We start from the raw sequence: 17881 nt of genomic DNA on the forward strand, positions 1-17881 counted from the left end.
TCCCGCAGGGCGCACGTCTGAACTGCCCACCCTAACACAGCTGTCACCGGCGCTGTCGCCTGCCCAGTCTGCTACCGTCTGTGCCTTGGCTGCTCTCAGCCCTGGCTGCGCGTTCCCGCCCCTGGAGCAGATTTCTGCTGTTGCCTCCCACCCCATCTCGTCCACCGGAGGGTCAGTGGTGCAGCTCCCCCTCCTCCAACACTGCAGCTTTTCCTCATCGCCTCCCTAGAGGAGGCGGCTTGGCAGGCAGCGTGGAAAGAGCCCTAGATTTGAAGCAAGACTGACCCAGGTTCCAGGCCTTGCGTCAGTGTGATCACTTAACCCCTTCGAGTCTTATTTGTAAAATGGGGTAGCGTTAAGCTATTCTTTGTCTGATGATTTCGAGGGCGAAATGTGATTTCCCCCCCCCCCCCCCACTTTCTCCTATTAATTGAGGCTGTGCTAGGCACCGGGCTATTTTGCACAGCACGAGCATCATATAAGTTATTTTCTTGCCCCATGCAGGTCTCCGGGCCAGGGCAATGTTCCGCACGGCAGTGATGATGGCGGCCAGCCTGGCGCTGACCGGGGCTGTGGTGGCTCACGCCTACTACCTCAAACACCAGTTCTACCCCACTGTGGTGTACCTGACCAAGTCCAGCCCCAGCATGGCAGTGAGTTCAGGGCTCAGGGAGGGAGGAACTCCCTGGGAGGGAAGGAGGAGTCTGCCTGGGCCAGGGGCGGGGCTAGAGGTCAGCTAAGTGGGGAAGTAGCCGCCAGCTGCCTAACTTTGAATAAACTGTGATGAGGATGTGGAGGATCCTGCATGATGAGTCCCAAGCAGAGGAAAGCAGAAAGTGACCTCAAACCATAGCCTCTCCCCACTCCTAGGTCCTGTACATCCAGGCCTTTGTCCTTGTCTTCCTTCTGGGCAAGGTGATGGGCAAGGTGTTCTTTGGGCAACTGAGGGCAGCAGAGATGGAGGTAAGATGTCGGCTGCCCCAAAGGTGAGGGCAGGGTGCTGGGAAAGAATGTTTGGGATCCACATTATTCCCTGCCTGGCCCCCAGCACCTTCTGGAACGTTCTTGGTACGCCGTCACAGAGACTTGTCTGGCCTTCACCGTTTTTCGAGATGACTTCAGCCCCCGCTTTGTTGCACTCTTCACTCTTCTTCTCTTCCTCAAATGTTTCCACTGGCTGGCTGAGGACCGTGTGGACTTTGTGAGTCAAGGCAGGGAGTTCTGGAGCAGGTGGAAGCCAGGGAGTGGCCAGTGGGCAGGCTTAAGGAGCAGGGAGGGCTGGGTTGAGGATGTGGGGTGAGCCCCAGGCTTCCTGACAGGCCTCTTCTGTGCTCTGCCTCAGATGGAACGCAGCCCCAACATCTCCTGGCTCTTTCACTGCCGCATTGTCTGTGAGTGAGATTCAGGGGAGGGGAGGGGAGGACTGGAACGTGAACCGTGGACCTGTACTCCAGAGCACAGGCTACCCCTGACAGCTGTACAGGAAAGATAATTTAGGAAGTTAATTTGCATAGTCTCTGTCCTGTTCCACTCTAGGGCTTCTCAACTGCCTGGGCCTTCAGCCCTTTGCCTTCTCACCTGCAGCCTGGGCAGCCCCAATGACTCCCCTCCCCCAGGAAGTTCCCAGAGGGCCAGGTTCAGTGGAGTGTGCCCACCTGACTAGATCGCTGGGGCCATGGTGGGCTTGAGGGTGGGGCTGTCCTAGAGCATTAAACAGCTGTTGGGCCCTGGGCTGACCCCCCTATCCTGCATGTGTGGGGGTCCCCACAGCTCTTATGTTCCTCCTGGGCATCCTGGACTTCCTCTTCGTCAGCCACGCCTATCACAGCATCCTGACCCGTGGGGCTTCTGTGCAGCTGGTGTTTGGTTTTGAGGTAAAACTGGCTTGGGAGGTTGAGAGGACAAACCCGAGGTGACCCCACATGTGCCTTGAATAACCCAACAGACCCTTCCTCAGCACCTGCTGTGTGGCCAACCTGTGCTGGCCACCAAGGGGCAGTGATCAGATATGGCTGCTGCCCTCCACACACTCACTCCTAGGTGATTGGGGAGGAGCACAAAGAGGCTAGGACAGACGAGGAGCCCCAACCTGGGGCTCAGGAGAGGGTTCCTGGAGGCTCATGCCGGAGCTAGCTGGTAATGGACAGGAGAGGATTAGTTCCATGGACAACTGAAGGCATGTCCCTGGCAGAGGGAGAATGTGTTCAGTGACAACAGCTCATATTTGTTGAGTGCGAATTTCACACCAGGCCCTGTGCTGAGCTCCTGACCTGCATCTCTTATTCAGCAAGACAATACTGTGATAAAGGAACAGTTAATTCTGTCATTTTATAGATGAGTAAACTGAGGTTCACTGAGTTGCCAAAAGTCACAGCTAGTAAGTGGAGGGGCTAGGAGGACCCCGGGTGTGTCTAGAGCCTGTGACTGTACCACTGCACCTGCTGTGCAGAGGCCTGGGGGGAGCAGTGTGGGTACAGCAAGGGGGAGCTGTGTGTTTACATCCCCCTCATCCCCCTCTCCCTTCAGTATGCCATCCTGATGACGATGGTGCTCACCATCTTCATCAAGTATGTGCTGCACTCCGTGGACCTCCAGAGTGAGAACCCCTGGGACAACAAGGCTGTGTACATGCTCTACACAGAGCTGTTTACAGGTGAGAGGGGCCTGGGCCTCTCCTGATCTGGACCAGCATCCTCCACACTGCCTCCTGGCCCTGTGACCTGCTGCTTTCTGCATCCCCTCCCCTCAGGCTTCATCAAGGTTCTGCTGTACATGGCCTTCATGACAATCATGATCAAGGTGCACACCTTCCCACTCTTCGCCATCCGGCCCATGTACCTGGCCATGAGGTGAGCCCGGCCCTGTCCCCCGATCCTCCTGACCTGATCCCGTCCCTTCTCCTGCTTTCACTGACTGTCCTTTCAGACAGTTCAAGAAAGCTGTGACAGATGCCATCATGTCTCGCCGAGCCATCCGCAACATGAACACCCTGTAAGTAGGCTTGTCATGGCTGCTGTCCCAAGCTCTGTCCTGGGTCCCTCTGCTTCCAGCTCTGGACCTGATACAGCCCCTGTCATCCTAACCAGGTATCCAGATGCCACCCCAGAGGAGCTCCAGGCAATGGACAATGTCTGCATCATCTGCCGAGAAGAGATGGTGACTGGTGCCAAGAGACTGCCCTGCAACCACATTTTCCATACCAGGTAGGAGGGGCCTTGGGGAGCCTGCACAGCAGGGCACAGGCCCCAGAAGGCAGGCCCCTAGGGACCTGCTGACCTCTGCCTGGCCTTGATCCGCAGCTGCCTGCGCTCCTGGTTCCAGCGGCAGCAGACCTGCCCCACCTGCCGTATGGATGTCCTTCGTGCATCACTGCCAGCCCAGTCACCACCACCCCCGGAGCCTGCGGATCAGGGGCCACCCCCTGCCCCCCACCCACCACCACTCTTGCCTCAGCCCCCCAACTGTGAGTATCCCCTTGTCTGGCCACCCAGCATACCACTGGATACTTGCCCTGGGCTGGATGTGGAAGATGCTGAGAAATTGGAGAGTCCTTGCCCTCCAGAATCTCAGTCTGGGCCAGGGAGGGATGAAAAGATGAGAAATAGATGCTTGCAGTCAGTGTGACCAGTGCTGGGCTGAGGGCCTGTGGGAATAGGACACAGCTCTCAATAACCAGGCCCCTGCCTGGGAGTTGGGTCTGTGTCCATTTGGCCCTTTTCTTACCTCCCTGTCTTCTCTCTGCAGTCCCCCAGGGCCTCCTGCCTCCTTTTCCTCCAGGCATGTTCCCACTGTGGCCCCCCATGGGCCCCTTTCCACCTGTCCCACCTCCCCCCAGCTCAGGAGAGGCTGTGGCCCCTCCTTCCACCAGTGCAGGTGAGCCTTTGGGTACTGTGACAGCCAGGGGGTGGCAGGGATGGAACACTCACTGACTTCTTGTTCCTGCTCTTCAGCAGCCCTTTCTCGGCCCAGTGGAGCAGCTACAACCACAGCTGCTGGCACCAGTGCTGCTGCTGCTTCTGCCACAGCATCTGGCCCAGGCTCTGGCTCTGCCCCAGAGGCTGGCCCTGCCCCTGGTTTCCCCTTCCCTCCTCCCTGGATGGGTATGCCCCTGCCTCCGCCCTTTGGTAAGCTGGGCCACTCTCTGGGTTCTTGGGGGTGAGGTTGGTGTCTGGCCCCAGCAGCCCAGACTGAGCCTCTCTCTCTCCAGCCTTCCCCCCAATGCCTGTGCCACCTGCGGGCTTTGCGGGGCTGACCCCAGAGGAGCTACGAGCTCTGGAGGGCCATGAGCGGCAGCACCTGGAGGCCCGGCTGCAGAGCCTGCGTAACATCCACACACTGCTGGACGCCGCCATGCTGCAGATCAACCAGTACCTCACCGTGCTGGCCTCCTTGGGGTGTGTCTGTACAGGGGAAGCAGAGTGGGTTTGGTGGGTCAGGAGTGGAGCTGCCAAGAGGTCCCCAGCAGTGGTTCTTGGCCTTTGACACCTGCCAATTCAGGCTGCCCTACCTACAGGCCCACCAAGGGTCTCCAGGAGTTCTTGGTAACTCCTGGTGCCTGTATTTCCTACTCCAGAAAGCACGTCTGGATCTAAGTAGGAGTGATGTTTATTCGAGAGCTGACTTTAGATCTTACTCGTTTTTATTTTTCTAAAGTCAAATTATTCAGAATTTGCAGTGCTTTAGTTCATCACATGATATCCTCCTGAGGTGTGGTGACACTTAGATTGGCAATTGCTGCCCCCAAACTGAGGGGGAGCGAATAATAGGAAGTCACTTGGAGCCATCCTGGCCCAAGTTCAAGCGCTGGTCCCATCACTCGTTTTTGACCTCTTGTTATTTGAATAAAGAGGTCTTAATTCATATTCATAAGTGATGTGTACGGCCAGATACACACCTATAATCAGCACTTTGGAAGGCTGAGGCAGGAGGATGTTTGAGCCTAGGAGTTTGAGGGTGCAGTGAGCTATGATTGTGCCACTAAATTCCAGCTTTGGTGACAGAGCCGAGACCCTGTCTTTTAAAAAAGTGACATGTACATAATGCCTGGCATCTAGCAGTGACAGCACAGGCTTGGAGAGGAACTTGAGTCCAAGGCTTGAGCACTGTGGCTTATTGAGTGAGTGCCCTGTAAGGTGCCTGACTCCCCAGGGTGGAGACTGCAGGGTAAGAGTGAACAGGTCAACAGTCCCTGCCTGCAAGCACCTTACAGCTAAGGGATAGAATCTCTTGGCCCTTGAGTTGAGTCACCCTGTCTGAGTTCATTCAGCATGTTCACTTGTGTTTGCCAGGCACTGGGGCCACAAGGGCACATCATTCTATACTCTGTTCTGCAAGGCTCACCAAGGGCAGGACAATCTGCCCAACCTAGGATGCCAAGGCCAGGCCCGCCTCTCGTCCCTTCTCTTCCCAGGCCTCCCCGGCCTGCCACTTCAGTCAGCTCCGCTGAGGAGACTGCCACTACAGTTGTTGCTGCTGCCTCCTCCACCAGCATCCCTAGCTCAGAGGCCACGACCCCAACCCCAGGAGCCTCCCCACCAGCCCCTGAAACGGAAAGGCCTCCAGGTAGGTGTGATTGACCTCCAGCTGGGGGAGCAGGGAACTTCTCTAGGTTCCACTTCCAGTCTCTCTGTCCCCAGCTCCTGAGTCAGTGGGCACAGAGGAGATGCCCGAGGATGGAGAGCCTGATGCAGCAGAGCTCCGCCGGCGCCGCCTGCAGAAGCTGGAGTCTCCTGTTGCCCACTGACACTGCCCCAGCCCAGCCCCAACCCCTGCTCTTTTGAGCAGCCCTCGCTGGAACATGTCCTGCCACCAAGTGCCAGCTCCCTCTCTGTCTGCACCAGGGAGTAGTACCCCCAGCTCTGAGAAAGAGGCAGCATCCCCTAGGCCAAGTGGAAAGAGGCTGGGGTTCCCATTTGTCTCCAGTCCCAGGCAGCCATGGGGATCTCGGGTCAGTTCCAGCCTTCCTTTCCAACTCTTCAGCCCTGTGTTCTGCTGGGGCCGTGAAGGCAGAAGGTTCAGCCTCTGAGAAGCCCTCTTCTTCCCCCACCCCTTTCCGGGAGAAGGGGCAGCCCCTCCAAGCCCTACTTGTATGTGCGGAGTCACATTGCAGAGTGCCGAACAGTATTAGCTCCCGTTCCCAAGTGTGGACTCCAGAGGGGCTGGAGGCAAGCTATGAACTTGCTCCCTGGCCCACCCCTGAGACTGGTACCCATTTCCTTTTCTTACCCTGATATCCCCAGAAGCCTCGCGTGGTGGTGGCTGTGCCCCCTATGCCCTGTGGCATTTCTGCGTCTTACTGGCAACCACACAACTCAGGGAAAGGAATGCCTGGGAGTGGGGGTGCAGGCGGGCAGCACCGAGGGACCCTGCCCCGCCCCTCCCCCCAGGCCCCTTTCCCCTGCAGCTTCTCAAGTGAGACTGACCTGGCTCACCCAGCAGCCACTGCCCAGCCGCACTCCAGGCAAGGGCCAGTGCGCCTGCTCCTGACCACTGCAATCCCAGCACCCAAGGAAGGCCACTTCTCAACTGACAGAACTTCCGAAGTTTAGAATTGGAATTACTTCCTTACTAGTGTCTTTTGGCTTAAATTTTGTCTTTTGAAGTTGAATGCTTAATCCCGGGAAAGAGGAACAGAGTGCCAGACTCCTGGTCTTTCCAGTTTAGAAAAGGCTCTGTGCCAAGGAGGGACCACAGGAGCTGGGACCTGCCTGCCCCTGTCTTTTCCCCTTGGTTTTGTGTTACAAGAGTTGTTGGAGACAGTTTCAGATGATTATTTAATTTGTAAATATTGTACAAATTTTAATAGCTTAAATTGTATATACAGCCAAATAAAAACTTGCATTAACAATTGGTGGGGTTTGTGTCACACAATCAATCAAATCAGTGTCAGGCTCCTTGCTGTGGCTGTACACTTGAGAATGGAATGGAATCTCCAGGAGTGAGGGTTTCCATGGGAGCCAGCACTATCCTTGGGGACACCATTGACCATTAACTGATTAGGAAGATGTGCCCATTTTACACATAGAGAAGCAGCCCAGAGTTCAGTGCCCTGCCTCAGGGCAGAGACCAAGTTGGGGAGCCAGGAACTGAAAGCTGTCTTAGCCAGTTTGGGGGTAGGGTGGGGTCTCAGGCCTTTGGCCCCTGTGACTCTTAAGTATGAGGCACATGTGAAGGCTAGTGAGCTGGGGTTGGGATGGGATGGCAGGGTGAAAGGTCAGCATATTCCTGCCTGCAAACCCCTCCCCAGCCTTGATTCCAGGTCAGGAGGCTGGGGCGGATGGCCCTATGCTGGCTGTGAGTTCCCAGCCACTCCCTTGTGGTCAGGCCAGCAAGTCTGGTCTGCAATGGAACAGTGACCAAGAATGTGCCTCCTACCTCTCTATCAGCCCGGGGCTAACGTGGGCACTCTGTGCCCCAGTGCCAGCACTGTACTTTGAACAGAAGATCTCCAAGACCCATGCCCGAGTCATCTGTGTTCTCCATAACCTGTACCAAACAAGATCTGGCCTAGAGCAAAGGCCTGGGGATGTTTGCAACAGTGAGCTTTGGAGGGCCAAGGAAACAAAGTGCCCAGTGGCTCTGCCCTGTGCTACTTTCCCCTAAACTGGGGTTGGGCTACTGCTTCCACCAAATAACAACTAGAATTTGAATTGCTGAGCCCAAGGAAAGGAAAACGAAACAGGCCAAGGTGCACCAGGCACATGGCTCATGCCTATGATCCCAGCACTTTGGGAGGCCAAGGTGGGCGGATCACTTCGAGTTGGGAGTTTGAGACCAGCCTGGCCAACATGGTGAAACCCCATCTCTACTAAAAATACAAAAATTACCAGGCTGTGGTGGTGGGCGCCTGTAATCCCAGCTACTCAGGAGGCTGAGGCAGGAGAATCACTTGATCCCAGAGGTGGAAGTTGCAGTGAGCCAAGATCATGCCACTGCACTCCACCCTGGGCAAGAGAGTGAGGCTCCGTCTCAAAAAACAAAAAAGAACAGGCCAAGATAGGAGGGAGAGAAAGCTGCTGATGCCCCCCATTAGCCTGGTTATTCCTATTTGGTCTCCCACATTAGGCACTCTCCCCCAGCATGTACATAGAGTCGTTTTCTCCTTTATGCAAACAAGGCCTGACCCCAAAGTCCTTTAGCCCTAGTTTCTGTATCCCGTCTCAGGGGCTCCAACACCCACCTCCCTCCTCCTGAGGCCCCCTAGACTTGATCCACAGGGCATGCTGACATGCAGGCTGCTCAGCTGGGCCTCAGAAGCCTTTCTCCAAGAGCCAGGCTTTAAGCTCCTGGTCAAAGTAGCCCTTGATCCGTAGGGTACCTGTCACCTCATTGACCTGGGTGACGGGTGTCTTCCCCAGCAGCGGGCTCAGAAAATCTTCCACATCTTTCTGCAGGGCCTGGGGAAAGATGACAAATCAGGTCAGGCCAAGAGTCCCTTCCCTTGAAAAGACTCCTGTCCCTTCAGCCCTGAAAGGGTCAGGCCCAGTCCCAGACCCACCCACCCACTTACCCAGATGTCCCCTTCCACTTTCCGGATCACAGTCATCTGCCGGTTGCCATGCGTGATGTCCTTGTAGACAGGGATGTTGTGCATCCGAGAGCGTCGTACAAAGTAGGGCAGGTTGGGTGGGGGGTCTGCAACAGGGAAAGACACTGTTAAATCAACTCTTCCTACATGCCATCCCACCTCAGCCAAGGCCCTTGCTCTCAGTCTGCAGAGGGCCAGTGCACCCAGCTGGACCAAGCCACCTCCAGACTTTAAGTCAGGGGGTCTCCTCTTTCCTTCAGCTTGGAGTCAGGACCAAATTGTTCACCCTGGTACCCTAAGGCCCCACACAAGGCCTGGCACTAAGTAGGTGCTCAAGAAAAAATGAAGTCAGGGGCATGCCTCCCTGGATCTTTGGGTCCCCCTCTAGGCCAACCCTTGCCCTCCTCCACTGGGTCAGGGAGGCTGAAATCAATCTCTGGAACAAAGAGATTGGGATTTACAAGCACTGAGCACCTACCATATGCTGGGCTCTGCACTAAGGGCTCTGTGTACTGAGCAAATTATCTCCATTTTGCTAAAACAGGTTGGGTCAAGCTAAGTGACTAATTCAAGATAACATCAACAGTAAATAAAGCCAAATTCAAACCCAGAACTGCCTGACTCCAAGCTGTGTTCTTAATTACAGTACATAGTCTGCTGGGGGGAAAGAAGGTCCAAGCTCTTGAGTTTTCTCTCTGTTGTTTACTTTCCCCCATATGGGGAAGACCTGATCTCAATAGTGTGGATGGATGAGTACCAGTGAACAACAGAAGGCTCCACTCCTCGGCTCTTCCTTGGGCATGAGACAGATGTAACCCAGAGGGATTGCAAAACAAGTCCTGAACCCACTGGAGAGTCCAGAGCCTCATGGGGGAGGCCAACCTCTGGGGAGGAGGTGATGCTCCGTGAAGCTTTCAAATCATCCCTAACCACCCAGCTCACCTCTGGGAGGCTGCCAGCCACTAGGGGTAGGATAATGTTCATGCTTTGGGGGATCTGGGATCCTGGTAGCCGGTAACAGGCGCTCCACAAACTGATATTCATCCACAGACTCCACAAAGCTGGGGTAATCTGGAGGGCCCTGGGTATGGCTCTGAAGCAAAACAAAAATCCCATTTCTCCATTAGCCTACCCAACACAGGATGGCATAACTTCAGTAAGTAGAGAATGGAAACATTACAGGCAGAGAGAATGACATAAATAAAAGGCTGGGCGACGGTGTGAAAGCTATCAGAATCAAAATGGAGTGAGTCACTTGGGTTAAAAATCCCAACAAACAGAGCTAGGGAGGGCCACGAAGAGAGAGTTCTTGTGCACAAATACTTAATAACAAGAACTATCACAAAAGACAGCAAAAAACACAGCCTTGCACAAAGGCCACTGCAACCTTACACAAAAAAATACTTCTGGCTGGGCAAGGTGGCTCACGCCTGTAATCCCAGCACTTTGGAGGCTGAGGCAGGAGGATCACCTAAGGTCAGGAGTTCAACACCAGCCTGGCCAACATGGCGAAACCCCGTCTCTACTGAAAATACAAAAATTAGCCGGGCATGGTAGTGCATGCCTGTAATCCCAGCTACTTGGGAGGCTGAGGCAGGAGAATTGCTTGAACCCAGGGGGTGGAGGTTGCAGTGAGCTGAGATCGCGCCATTGCACTCCAGCCTGGGTGACAGAGCGACGAGACTCTCTCAAAAAAAAAACAAAAACAAAAAAAAATTTCTGCAAGGCCATCTGTCCAACAACTGCTTGTCCGATCTTGAACTGGCACCACCCATGTTATTCATCCTTGTAGCCAAGGATAACTATCTCAAAACAATTATGTAATACTCATTTTTCCTTTCCTTTATTTCTTTTTATTATTTTTTTTTTGAGATGGAGTCTCACTCTGTCACCTAGGCTGGAGTGCAGTGGCGTGATCTCAGCTCACTGCAACCTCCGCCTCCTAAGTTCAAGCAAGTCTCCTACCTCAGCCTCTCAAGTAGCTGGGACTACAGGCACACGCCATCACACCCGGCTAATTTTTGTATTTTTTGCAGAGACGGGTTTCACCATGTTGTCCAGGCTTGTCTCAAACTCCTGACTCCAGGTGATCTACGCGCCTTAGCCTCCCAAAGTGCTGGGATTACAGGCATGAGCCACCGTGCCTGGTCCATTTTTCTGTTAAAAATCTCTGTCTTCTTTTACCTCCCTGATAAGCACATAGTCTATACCCATTCCCGAATAAATATCCTTTTCTTTTAGAGTCTGTTATTTAGGTTGACATAAGATAGCACCAGTCTTTGGTTTTCCATGGTGCAGGGTACAGACGGGATGGAAAGGAAGCTCAGGTACTCTGAATGGTCTGCCTCTCTTAGGATTTCTGTGGGATTCAAAAGAGTACGTGTACACTTCTGAAAAGTCAATCAAGCCTTTAGAAATTTAAAGCTTAACTTTCTGTCTCGGTTTTAGAAATAGATATTATTACATTGGCAGCGTGGTCTTGTTTGTGCCTCCATGATTGCCTGGCTGGCCTTGCTAACCTAATCACATCTGTGATAGGATATAGTGGTATTTAATCTTATGATTGCCTTAAGAATTAAGGCAATCAGCCGGGCAAGGTGGCTCACGCCTGTAATCCCAGCACTTTGGGAGGCCGAGGCGGTCAAATCACGAGGTCAGGAGATCGAGACCATCCTGGCTAACAAGGTGAAACCCCGTCTCTACTAAAAATACAAAAAATTAGACGGGCGTGGTGGCAGGCGCCTGTAGTCCCAGCTATTCGGGAGGCTGAGGCAGGAGGATGGCGTGAATCCGGGAGGCGGAGCTTGCAGTGAGCCGAGATGGCGCTACTGCACTCCACCCTGGGCGACAGAGCGAGACTCCGTCTCAAAAAAAAAAAAAAAAGAATTGAGGCAATCATAATTCCCCACGCACACTCATATGCTAGGACCCCGCCCCTTATCTGAAACGTTGTGGATTATACAGACACTGCCAGGCACTGTGTTAAGTGCTCCCAAAGAGCACCCCAGTCTACCATTTTCCCTCTCGATTCTGTATCTACACTCGAGACCAAGTTCTCCTGATCGAAAACGGCAAAACTAAGGCCCCAAGTAGGAATGCCTTAGTTTTCGGGGTTAACAATGATTAATACTGAGCCTCACACCCACGCGATGCCCTCAGCTTCTCGCTCAGCGCTCTCACCAACAGCCGTAGCCCGCAGCCCCGCTGGACACCGGTTCTCCATCCCCGCAGCGTAGCCCGGAACATGGTAGCTGCCATCTTTACCTGCTACGCCAGCCTTCTGTGCGCGCAACTGTCTGGTCCCGCCCCGTCCTGCGCGAGCTGCCTGCCCAGGCAGGTTCGCCTGTGCGAGCGTAAAGGGGCGGAGCTAGGACCGCCTTGGGCGGTACAAATAGCAGGGAACCGCGCGGTCGCTCAGCAGTGACGTGACACGCAGCCCACGGTCTGTACGGACGCGTCCTCGCTTCTTCCTCTTTCTCGACTCCATCTTCGCGGTAGCGGCAGCCGGGACCGCGGTTCAGGTAAGAATGGGGCCTTGGTTGGATCCGAAGGGCTTGTAGCAGGTTGGCTGCGGGGTCAGAAGGCGCGGGGGGAACTGAAGAACGGGGCCTGCTCTGTGGCCCTGCTCCAGTCCCTATGTGAACTCCTTGGGAGGCCTGGCCTTCCCCACGTGAGCCGCCGCGACCACCTCCATCCCGTCGCGATCGTTTCTGGACCGCTTTTCCTTCCCAAACCTCCTTTATCTCAGAGCATTTCTTGGCTTCTCTTACAAGTCGTCTTTCTTTCCTCAGTCGCCAATATGCAGCTCTTTGTCCGCGCCCAGAAGCTACACACCCTCGAGGTGACCGGCCAGGAAACGGTCGCCCAAATCAAGGTAAGGCTGCTTGGTGCGCCCTGGGTTCCATTTTCTTGTGCTCTTCACTTTCGCGGCTCGAGGGAACGCTTACGAGCCTTATGTTTCCCTGTAGGCTCATGTAGCCTCACTGGAGGGCATTGCCCCGGAAGATCAAGTCGTGCTCCTGGCAGGCGCGCCCCTGGAGGATGAGGCCACTCTGGGCCAGTGCGGGGTGGAGGCCCTGACTACCCTGGAAGTAGCAGGCCGCATGCTTGGAGGTGAGTGAGAGAGGAATGTTCTTTGAACTACCGATAAGCGTCTAGTGGGTGTGGGGTGCATAGTCCTGACAGCTGAGTGTCACACCTATGGTAATAGAGTACTTCTCACTGTCCTCAGTTCAGAGTGATTCTTCCTGTTTACATCCCTCATGTTGAACACAGACGTCCATGGGAGACTGAGCCAGAGTGTAGTTGTATTTCAGTCACATCACGAGATCCTAGTCTGGTTATCAGCTTCCACGCTAAAATTAGGTCAGACCAGGGCCCCCAAAGTGCTCTATAAAGTTAGAAGCTGGAAGATCCTGAAATGAAACTTAAGATTTCAGGGTCAAATATCTGCAACTTTGTTCTCATTACCTATTGGGCCCAGCTTCTCTTTAAAGGCATGAATTGAGAAAAGAGGGGTTCTGCTGGGTGGCACCTTCTTGCTCTTACCTGCTGGTGCTTTCCTTTCCCACTACAGGTAAAGTCCATGGTTCCCTGGCCCGTGCTGGAAAAGTGAGAGGTCAGACCCCTAAGGTGAGTGAGAGTATTAGTGGTCATGGTGTTTGGACTTTGTCTTTTCCTGTCACAGCTAAACCAAGTCCCTGGGCTCTTACTCGATTTGCCTTCTCCCTCCCTGGAGATGAGCTTGAGGGAAGGGATGCTGGGTGTGGAAGATATGAACCAGGGCCTGATTAACCCTCCTTTCTCCAGGTGGCCAAACAGGAGAAGAAGAAGAAGAAGACAGGTCGGGCTAAGCGGCGGATGCAGTACAACCGGCGCTTTGTCAACGTTGTGCCCACCTTTGGCAAGAAGAAGGGCCCCAATGCCAACTCTTAAGTCCTTTGTAATTCTGGCTTTCTCTAATAAAAAAGCCACTTAGTTCAGTCATCGCATTGTTTCATCTTTATTTGCAAGGCCTCGGGGAGAGGTGTGGCTTCTCGGGTTGGTGGTATGTCCCCTAGGAGAACAGTGAGGCAGAAAAGGCAGAAGCCCTTGGTATGGGGGGAAGAAATGGTAAACTACAAGAGAAATTTCCTGTGAAGAAACAGTAGCTACAGATCCTGGGGCTTCAGATGTAAAATTGGGGCTATTCCCTATCCTAAGTAACTTGATCAGTCCCCCCAAGTCATTCTTTTTCATCTTCTAAACAGAGAAGGTAGCAGGAATCACTGTGGTGAGAGGTTTGTTATGGAGGCAGCAATAGAAGGGATGGGTGGGGGAAGAGGTTTGTATGGAAGGTGAACCTAGCCATTCCCTGAACTTGGTACCAGCTGTGGCCTTAGAGTCCAGGGCAGGAATCTGGTCTGCCTCGGTTTTAGAAATAAATACTATGTTGGGAGCATGGCCTCGTTTGTACCTCTGTGATTGCCTGGCTGGACTTGGTAACCTAATCACATCTGTGGTTGGATATAGTGAGGTTTCAGTGTTCCCAAAAGTTGGATTACCTCTGGGGCTGATTCAGGGTTCCCTTCTAGCAACTGAGCCTCCCAGCACTTCTGAACCCCACTTATTCATTCAGCTAAAGTTTCTGGACCTGCCACTTCTTGAGAAATAGCATCCAACAGGGTAAAGCCCTTGGGCTGTGGACTTTGACTGCCTGAGTTTGGACCTTCTTTTTCTTCCTACTCCATTTACTGGGTGGCTGGCCTTTGAACTAACTACTAATTTAATCTCTGCCATCTCCAGAGCTGCTGTGAGGGTTAAAGGATGTAGATCAACATCTGGCTTACAGTAAGTGTGTGAATCTTGGCTATTTTTATCTTTGTGGTGGTAAAGACATGCTTTCTGCCTTCTAGCAGTTTAGAAAGGGGGAGGATGTGGACAGATACAATAGCATCCCAGAGAGGGCCTCTTTTTTTGTTTTTCTTTTTTCTTTATTTCATTTTATTTTATTGAGACAGTCTCGCACTGTCGCCAGGCTGGAGTGCAGTGGCGCAATCCCAGCTCACTGCAACCTCAGCCTCCCGAGTTCACGCCATTCTCCTGCCTCAGCCCCCTGAGTAGCTGGGACTACAGGCATGTGCCACCATGCCCAGCTAATTTTTGTATTTTTAGTAGACATGGGGTTTCCCCATGTTAGCCAGGATGGTCTTAATCTCTTGACCTCGTGATCGCCCACCACAGCCTCCCAAAGTGCTGGGATTACAGGTATGAGCCACAGTGCCGGGCCTTTTCTTTTTTCTTTTTGAGACAAGGTCTCTCTGTCATCCAGGCTGGAGTGCAGTTGCACAATCATGGCTCACTGCAGCCGCCAACTCCTGGGCCCAGGTGATCCTACTCAGCCTCCCAAGTAGCTGAGGACTATAGGCATGCACCACCACACCTGGCTAATTTTTTGTACTTTTTTGTAGAGACAGGGTTTTGCTATGTTGCCCAGGCTGGTCTTGAACTGGGCTAAAGTGATCCGCCCACCTTGGCCTCCCAAAGTGCTGAGATTACAGGCGTCAGCCACTGTGCCCAGCCGAGAGGGCCTGTTTAAATGACGTGTGAGACCTGAGATGAACCAGGCAAGTGATCAGGTAGGGGAATATTTCAAGCCAAGAGGACTGTATGAAGATGGGGAAGAGGTGATGTCTAGGGATGGGGGCAGATCCTGGAAGGCCTTGTCAGCCATGGAGAGGAGTTTGGGTTTGAGTCCAAGTGCAATGGAGGGTTGCACAAGGGTTTTGAGTAAGAGATGGATCTCATCTGACTTGTAATCCAATTTCTCTGGCAGGTTTTTCTAGAGGGCTGGCAAAAAAGTTAGGAAAAACACTTAATATGTTGTCATCCACATGAGGGGTCAGGAGCTTAGACCACCAGTAGTAGCAGGGATGCAAAGAACACTCACAGTTTGGTTCATCACACCCCCCACTCCACCACAAGAGTGAGCTCTATTAGGACAAGGGACCTCCGGCTCCCTTTGATGTGCATTGTGTTCTTGGCACCTAGAATGGGGCCTGCACTTAATAAGATGGATGAATAGTGGTATTTAATGAGAAGATATTTAATGAAGAGGCAGTTTTAGAGGAAAAAAATCAAATAGGAGCTCAGTTATTTCTTAAATGCTGCTTTCTATTTATCTTTTTGAGGTGGAGTTTCTCTCTGTGGCCCAGGCTTCCAGGCTGGAGAACGGCGGCGCGATCTTGGCTCACTGCAACCTCCACCTCCCGGGTTCAAGCGATTCCCCTGCCTCAGCCTCCGGAGTAGCTGGGACTACAAGCACCCGTCCCCCACGCCCAGCTAGTTTTGTATTCTTAGTAGAGACGGGGTTTCTCCATGTTGGTCAGGCTGGTCTCAAACTCCTGACCTCAGGTCATCTGCCCGCCTCGGCCTCCCAGAATGCTGGGATTACCGGCGTGAGCCACCGTACCTGGCCCTAACTGTCCTTTTATTTGTCTGTGTCCCCTAGTGCATTTTATTTGTGTCCAGCGCAGGGATGCATCGCCTCCCGTAGGCTTGGCACAATTAGTGGCCCAGGGTAGGTGCCTAGTAAAGATGGATTTCTGCCGCAGCACGTTATAGTGCTAAAGAGAGTTTTCTCTTTAGATGATCGGGCCACGTTTTGGTGTGACCACTAGGGGGAGACGTGGCACCGGCGGAGCGCTCGCTAGACCCATTTTTCCGCTCCTTGCGTCATCGCACAGGGCGGGGCTCGTACCTTACGCCCGGCTTCCGGGCCTGCTCTCGCCCTACTAGGGAAAGGGGTGGGGCTCGGCTTTCGGGCGTGGGCCGAAATTGCCGAGAATCCTCGGGAGCTTTGCGAAAAGACAGCGCGCCGTCGGCCCCGCGGCGAACCGGAAGTAATCGAAGAAGCCCCGGAAATTTCGAACTACCACCGGCGTGCGTTCGCAGGTAGATCGCGGTGCCAGTTGCCATGGAGCCGGCGGGGCCCTGTGGCTTCTGCCCGGCGGCGGAGGCCCAGCCAGCGCGTTACACCTGCCCTCGCTGTAATGCGCCCTACTGCTCGCTGCGCTGCTACCGGACGCATGGCACCTGCGCAGAAAACTTCTACCGTGACCAGGTGCTGGGAGAGCTCCGCGGTCGCAGCGCCTCGCCTAGCCGCCTAGCAAGCGCCCTACGCCGGCTGCGTCAGCAACGCGAGACCGAGGACGAGCCTGGGGAAGCAGGTCTCAGCCCCGGCCCGGCGCCCGGCGGCCTCTCGGGACTCTGGGAGCGGCTGGCGCCGGGTGAAAAAGCTGCCTTCGAGCGGCTGCTGAGCCGCGGTGAGGCCGGGCGGCTGCTGCCTCCATGGCGGCCGTGGTGGTGGAACCGCGGAGCCGGACCGCGGCTTCTGGAGGAGCTGGATAATGCCCCGGGTAGTGACGCCACGGAGTTGGAGCCCGCCCCTGCGAGGACCCCGCCGGAATCTGTGAAAGATGCCTCCGCCGCGGAGCCCGCGGCCGCCGAGCGGGTTCTTGGAGATGTCTCGAGGGCCTGCACGCCCGTCGTACCCACCCGCATCCCCGCGCTAGTCAGCCTGAGCCGCGGCCCAGTCTCGCCGCTCGTGCGCTTCCAGCTGCCCAATGTGCTGTTCGCCTACGCGCATACTCTCGCCCTGTATCACGGCGGTGACGACGCGCTGCTCTCTGACTTCTGTGCCACACTGCTCGGCGTTTCCGGAGCCCTGGGTGCCCAGCAAGTCTTCGCCTCTGCGGAAGAAGCCCTGCAGGCCGCAGCCCACGTGCTGGAAGCAGGCGAGCACCCGCCAGGGCCCCTGGGCACACGAGGGGCTATGCACGAGGTCGCCCGCATCCTGCTGGGCGAGGGCCCGACCAACCAGAAAGGCTACACGCTGGCAGCACTGGGGGACCTGGCACAGACCCTGGGCCGTGCCCGGAAACAGGCCGTGGCTAGAGAAGAGCGAGATCATCTTTACCGGGCCCGGAAAAAGTGCCAGTTCCTCCTGGCCTGGACCAACGAAAATGAGGCGGCCCTCACACCCCTGGCTCTAGACTGCGCCAGGGCTCACCAAGCCCATGCTGTGGCAGCCGAGGAGGTGGCCGTCCTCACTGGGGAGCTGGAGCGGCTTTGGGGAGGCCCCGTGCCACCTGCCCCAAGGACTCTGATTGAGGAGCTCTCTGGCTGAACGGGGTTACCCTGGTCATTAATAAAGCTGTGACTGGTCAACCCTGTTGCCTGTTTCTGAGGGATAGCTATTGTCCCACCAGACCCCAGATTCCTGGGTCCACAAGCCACTGCTCAGCTTCTCCCTGATCAGTGCTGACCCAGCCAGTCCTAGGGGAGAGAAGTGCACCAAGGGTTCCCAATGTTTAT

The 17881-nt window shown here is 54.6% G+C and overlaps 4 protein-coding genes across 8 annotated transcripts; 3 read left to right on the forward strand and 1 right to left on the reverse strand.

Annotated features, from left to right (window-relative positions):
* The first annotated feature begins 521 nt into the window (after window positions 1–521).
* Window positions 522–6847, forward strand: SYVN1 (synoviolin 1). Of its 4 annotated transcripts, none has more exons than XM_054525645.2 (15): window positions 522–653; window positions 871–963; window positions 1049–1201; window positions 1343–1391; window positions 1771–1874; window positions 2527–2653; window positions 2750–2849; window positions 2926–2991; window positions 3087–3203; window positions 3300–3463; window positions 3745–3873; window positions 3951–4124; window positions 4208–4394; window positions 5289–5562; window positions 5637–6847. In XM_054525645.2, exons 1-15 carry the CDS (start codon window positions 522–524, stop codon window positions 5778–5780), a joined length of 2013 nt encoding a protein of 670 aa, XP_054381620.1. In that variant the 3' UTR covers window positions 5781–6847. The 4 variants fall into 4 exon arrangements, with proteins under 4 accessions (XP_054381620.1, XP_009244438.1, XP_054381621.1 ...); XM_009246163.4 differs by having other exon boundaries at window positions 5411–5562; XM_054525646.2 differs by having other exon boundaries at window positions 3954–4124.
* On the reverse strand, window positions 6760–11859 carry MRPL49 (mitochondrial ribosomal protein L49). Of its 2 annotated transcripts, NM_001132568.1 has the most exon segments (4): window positions 6778–8396; window positions 8510–8634; window positions 9470–9620; window positions 11708–11811. In NM_001132568.1, coding segments are annotated over 4 exon segments (501 nt in total). In that variant the 5' UTR covers window positions 11786–11811; the 3' UTR covers window positions 6778–8249.
* An 87-nt stretch (window positions 11860–11946) lies between these two features.
* On the forward strand, window positions 11947–13509 carry FAU (FAU ubiquitin like and ribosomal protein S30 fusion). Its single transcript, NM_001131912.1, is given in 5 exon segments — window positions 11947–12048; window positions 12319–12401; window positions 12496–12640; window positions 13104–13159; window positions 13337–13509. Coding segments are annotated over 4 exon segments (402 nt in total). The 5' UTR covers window positions 11947–12048; window positions 12319–12326; the 3' UTR covers window positions 13463–13509.
* A 2163-nt stretch (window positions 13510–15672) lies between these two features.
* On the forward strand, window positions 15673–17734 carry ZNHIT2 (zinc finger HIT-type containing 2). The gene has a single exon (XM_002821536.5). The coding sequence runs from the start codon at window positions 16482–16484 to the stop codon at window positions 17691–17693; it is 1212 nt and encodes a 403-aa protein (XP_002821582.2). The 5' UTR covers window positions 15673–16481; the 3' UTR covers window positions 17694–17734.
* Window positions 17735–17881: the final 147 nt, after the last annotated feature.

This window comes from Pongo abelii, chromosome 9, assembly GCF_028885655.2.
Source record: "Pongo abelii isolate AG06213 chromosome 9, NHGRI_mPonAbe1-v2.0_pri, whole genome shotgun sequence".
NCBI lineage: Eukaryota > Metazoa > Chordata > Mammalia > Primates > Hominidae > Pongo > Pongo abelii.

Coding starts and splice junctions, on each gene's coding strand:
- ZNHIT2 (XM_002821536.5), top strand. CDS start 16,482: ATGGAGCCGGCGGGGCCCTGTGGCTTCTGCCCGGCGGCGGAGGCCCAG.
- MRPL49 (XM_009246157.3), bottom strand. CDS start 11,785: ATGGCAGCTACCATGTTCCGGGCTACGCTGCGGGGATGGAGAACCGGT. Junction 8,635..11,667: donor GCTGAGGGCATCGCGTGGGT/GTGAGGCTCAGT, acceptor TCCCTGTTGCAG/ACCCCCCACCCAACCTGCCC. Junction 8,397..8,509: donor AAGTGGAAGGGGACATCTGG/GTAAGTGGGTGG, acceptor ATCTTTCCCCAG/GCCCTGCAGAAAGATGTGGA.
- SYVN1 (XM_054525645.2), top strand. CDS start 522: ATGTTCCGCACGGCAGTGATGATGGCGGCCAGCCTGGCGCTGACCGGG. Junction 654..870: donor AGTCCAGCCCCAGCATGGCA/GTGAGTTCAGGG, acceptor CCCCACTCCTAG/GTCCTGTACATCCAGGCCTT. Junction 1,875..2,526: donor AGCTGGTGTTTGGTTTTGAG/GTAAAACTGGCT, acceptor CTCTCCCTTCAG/TATGCCATCCTGATGACGAT.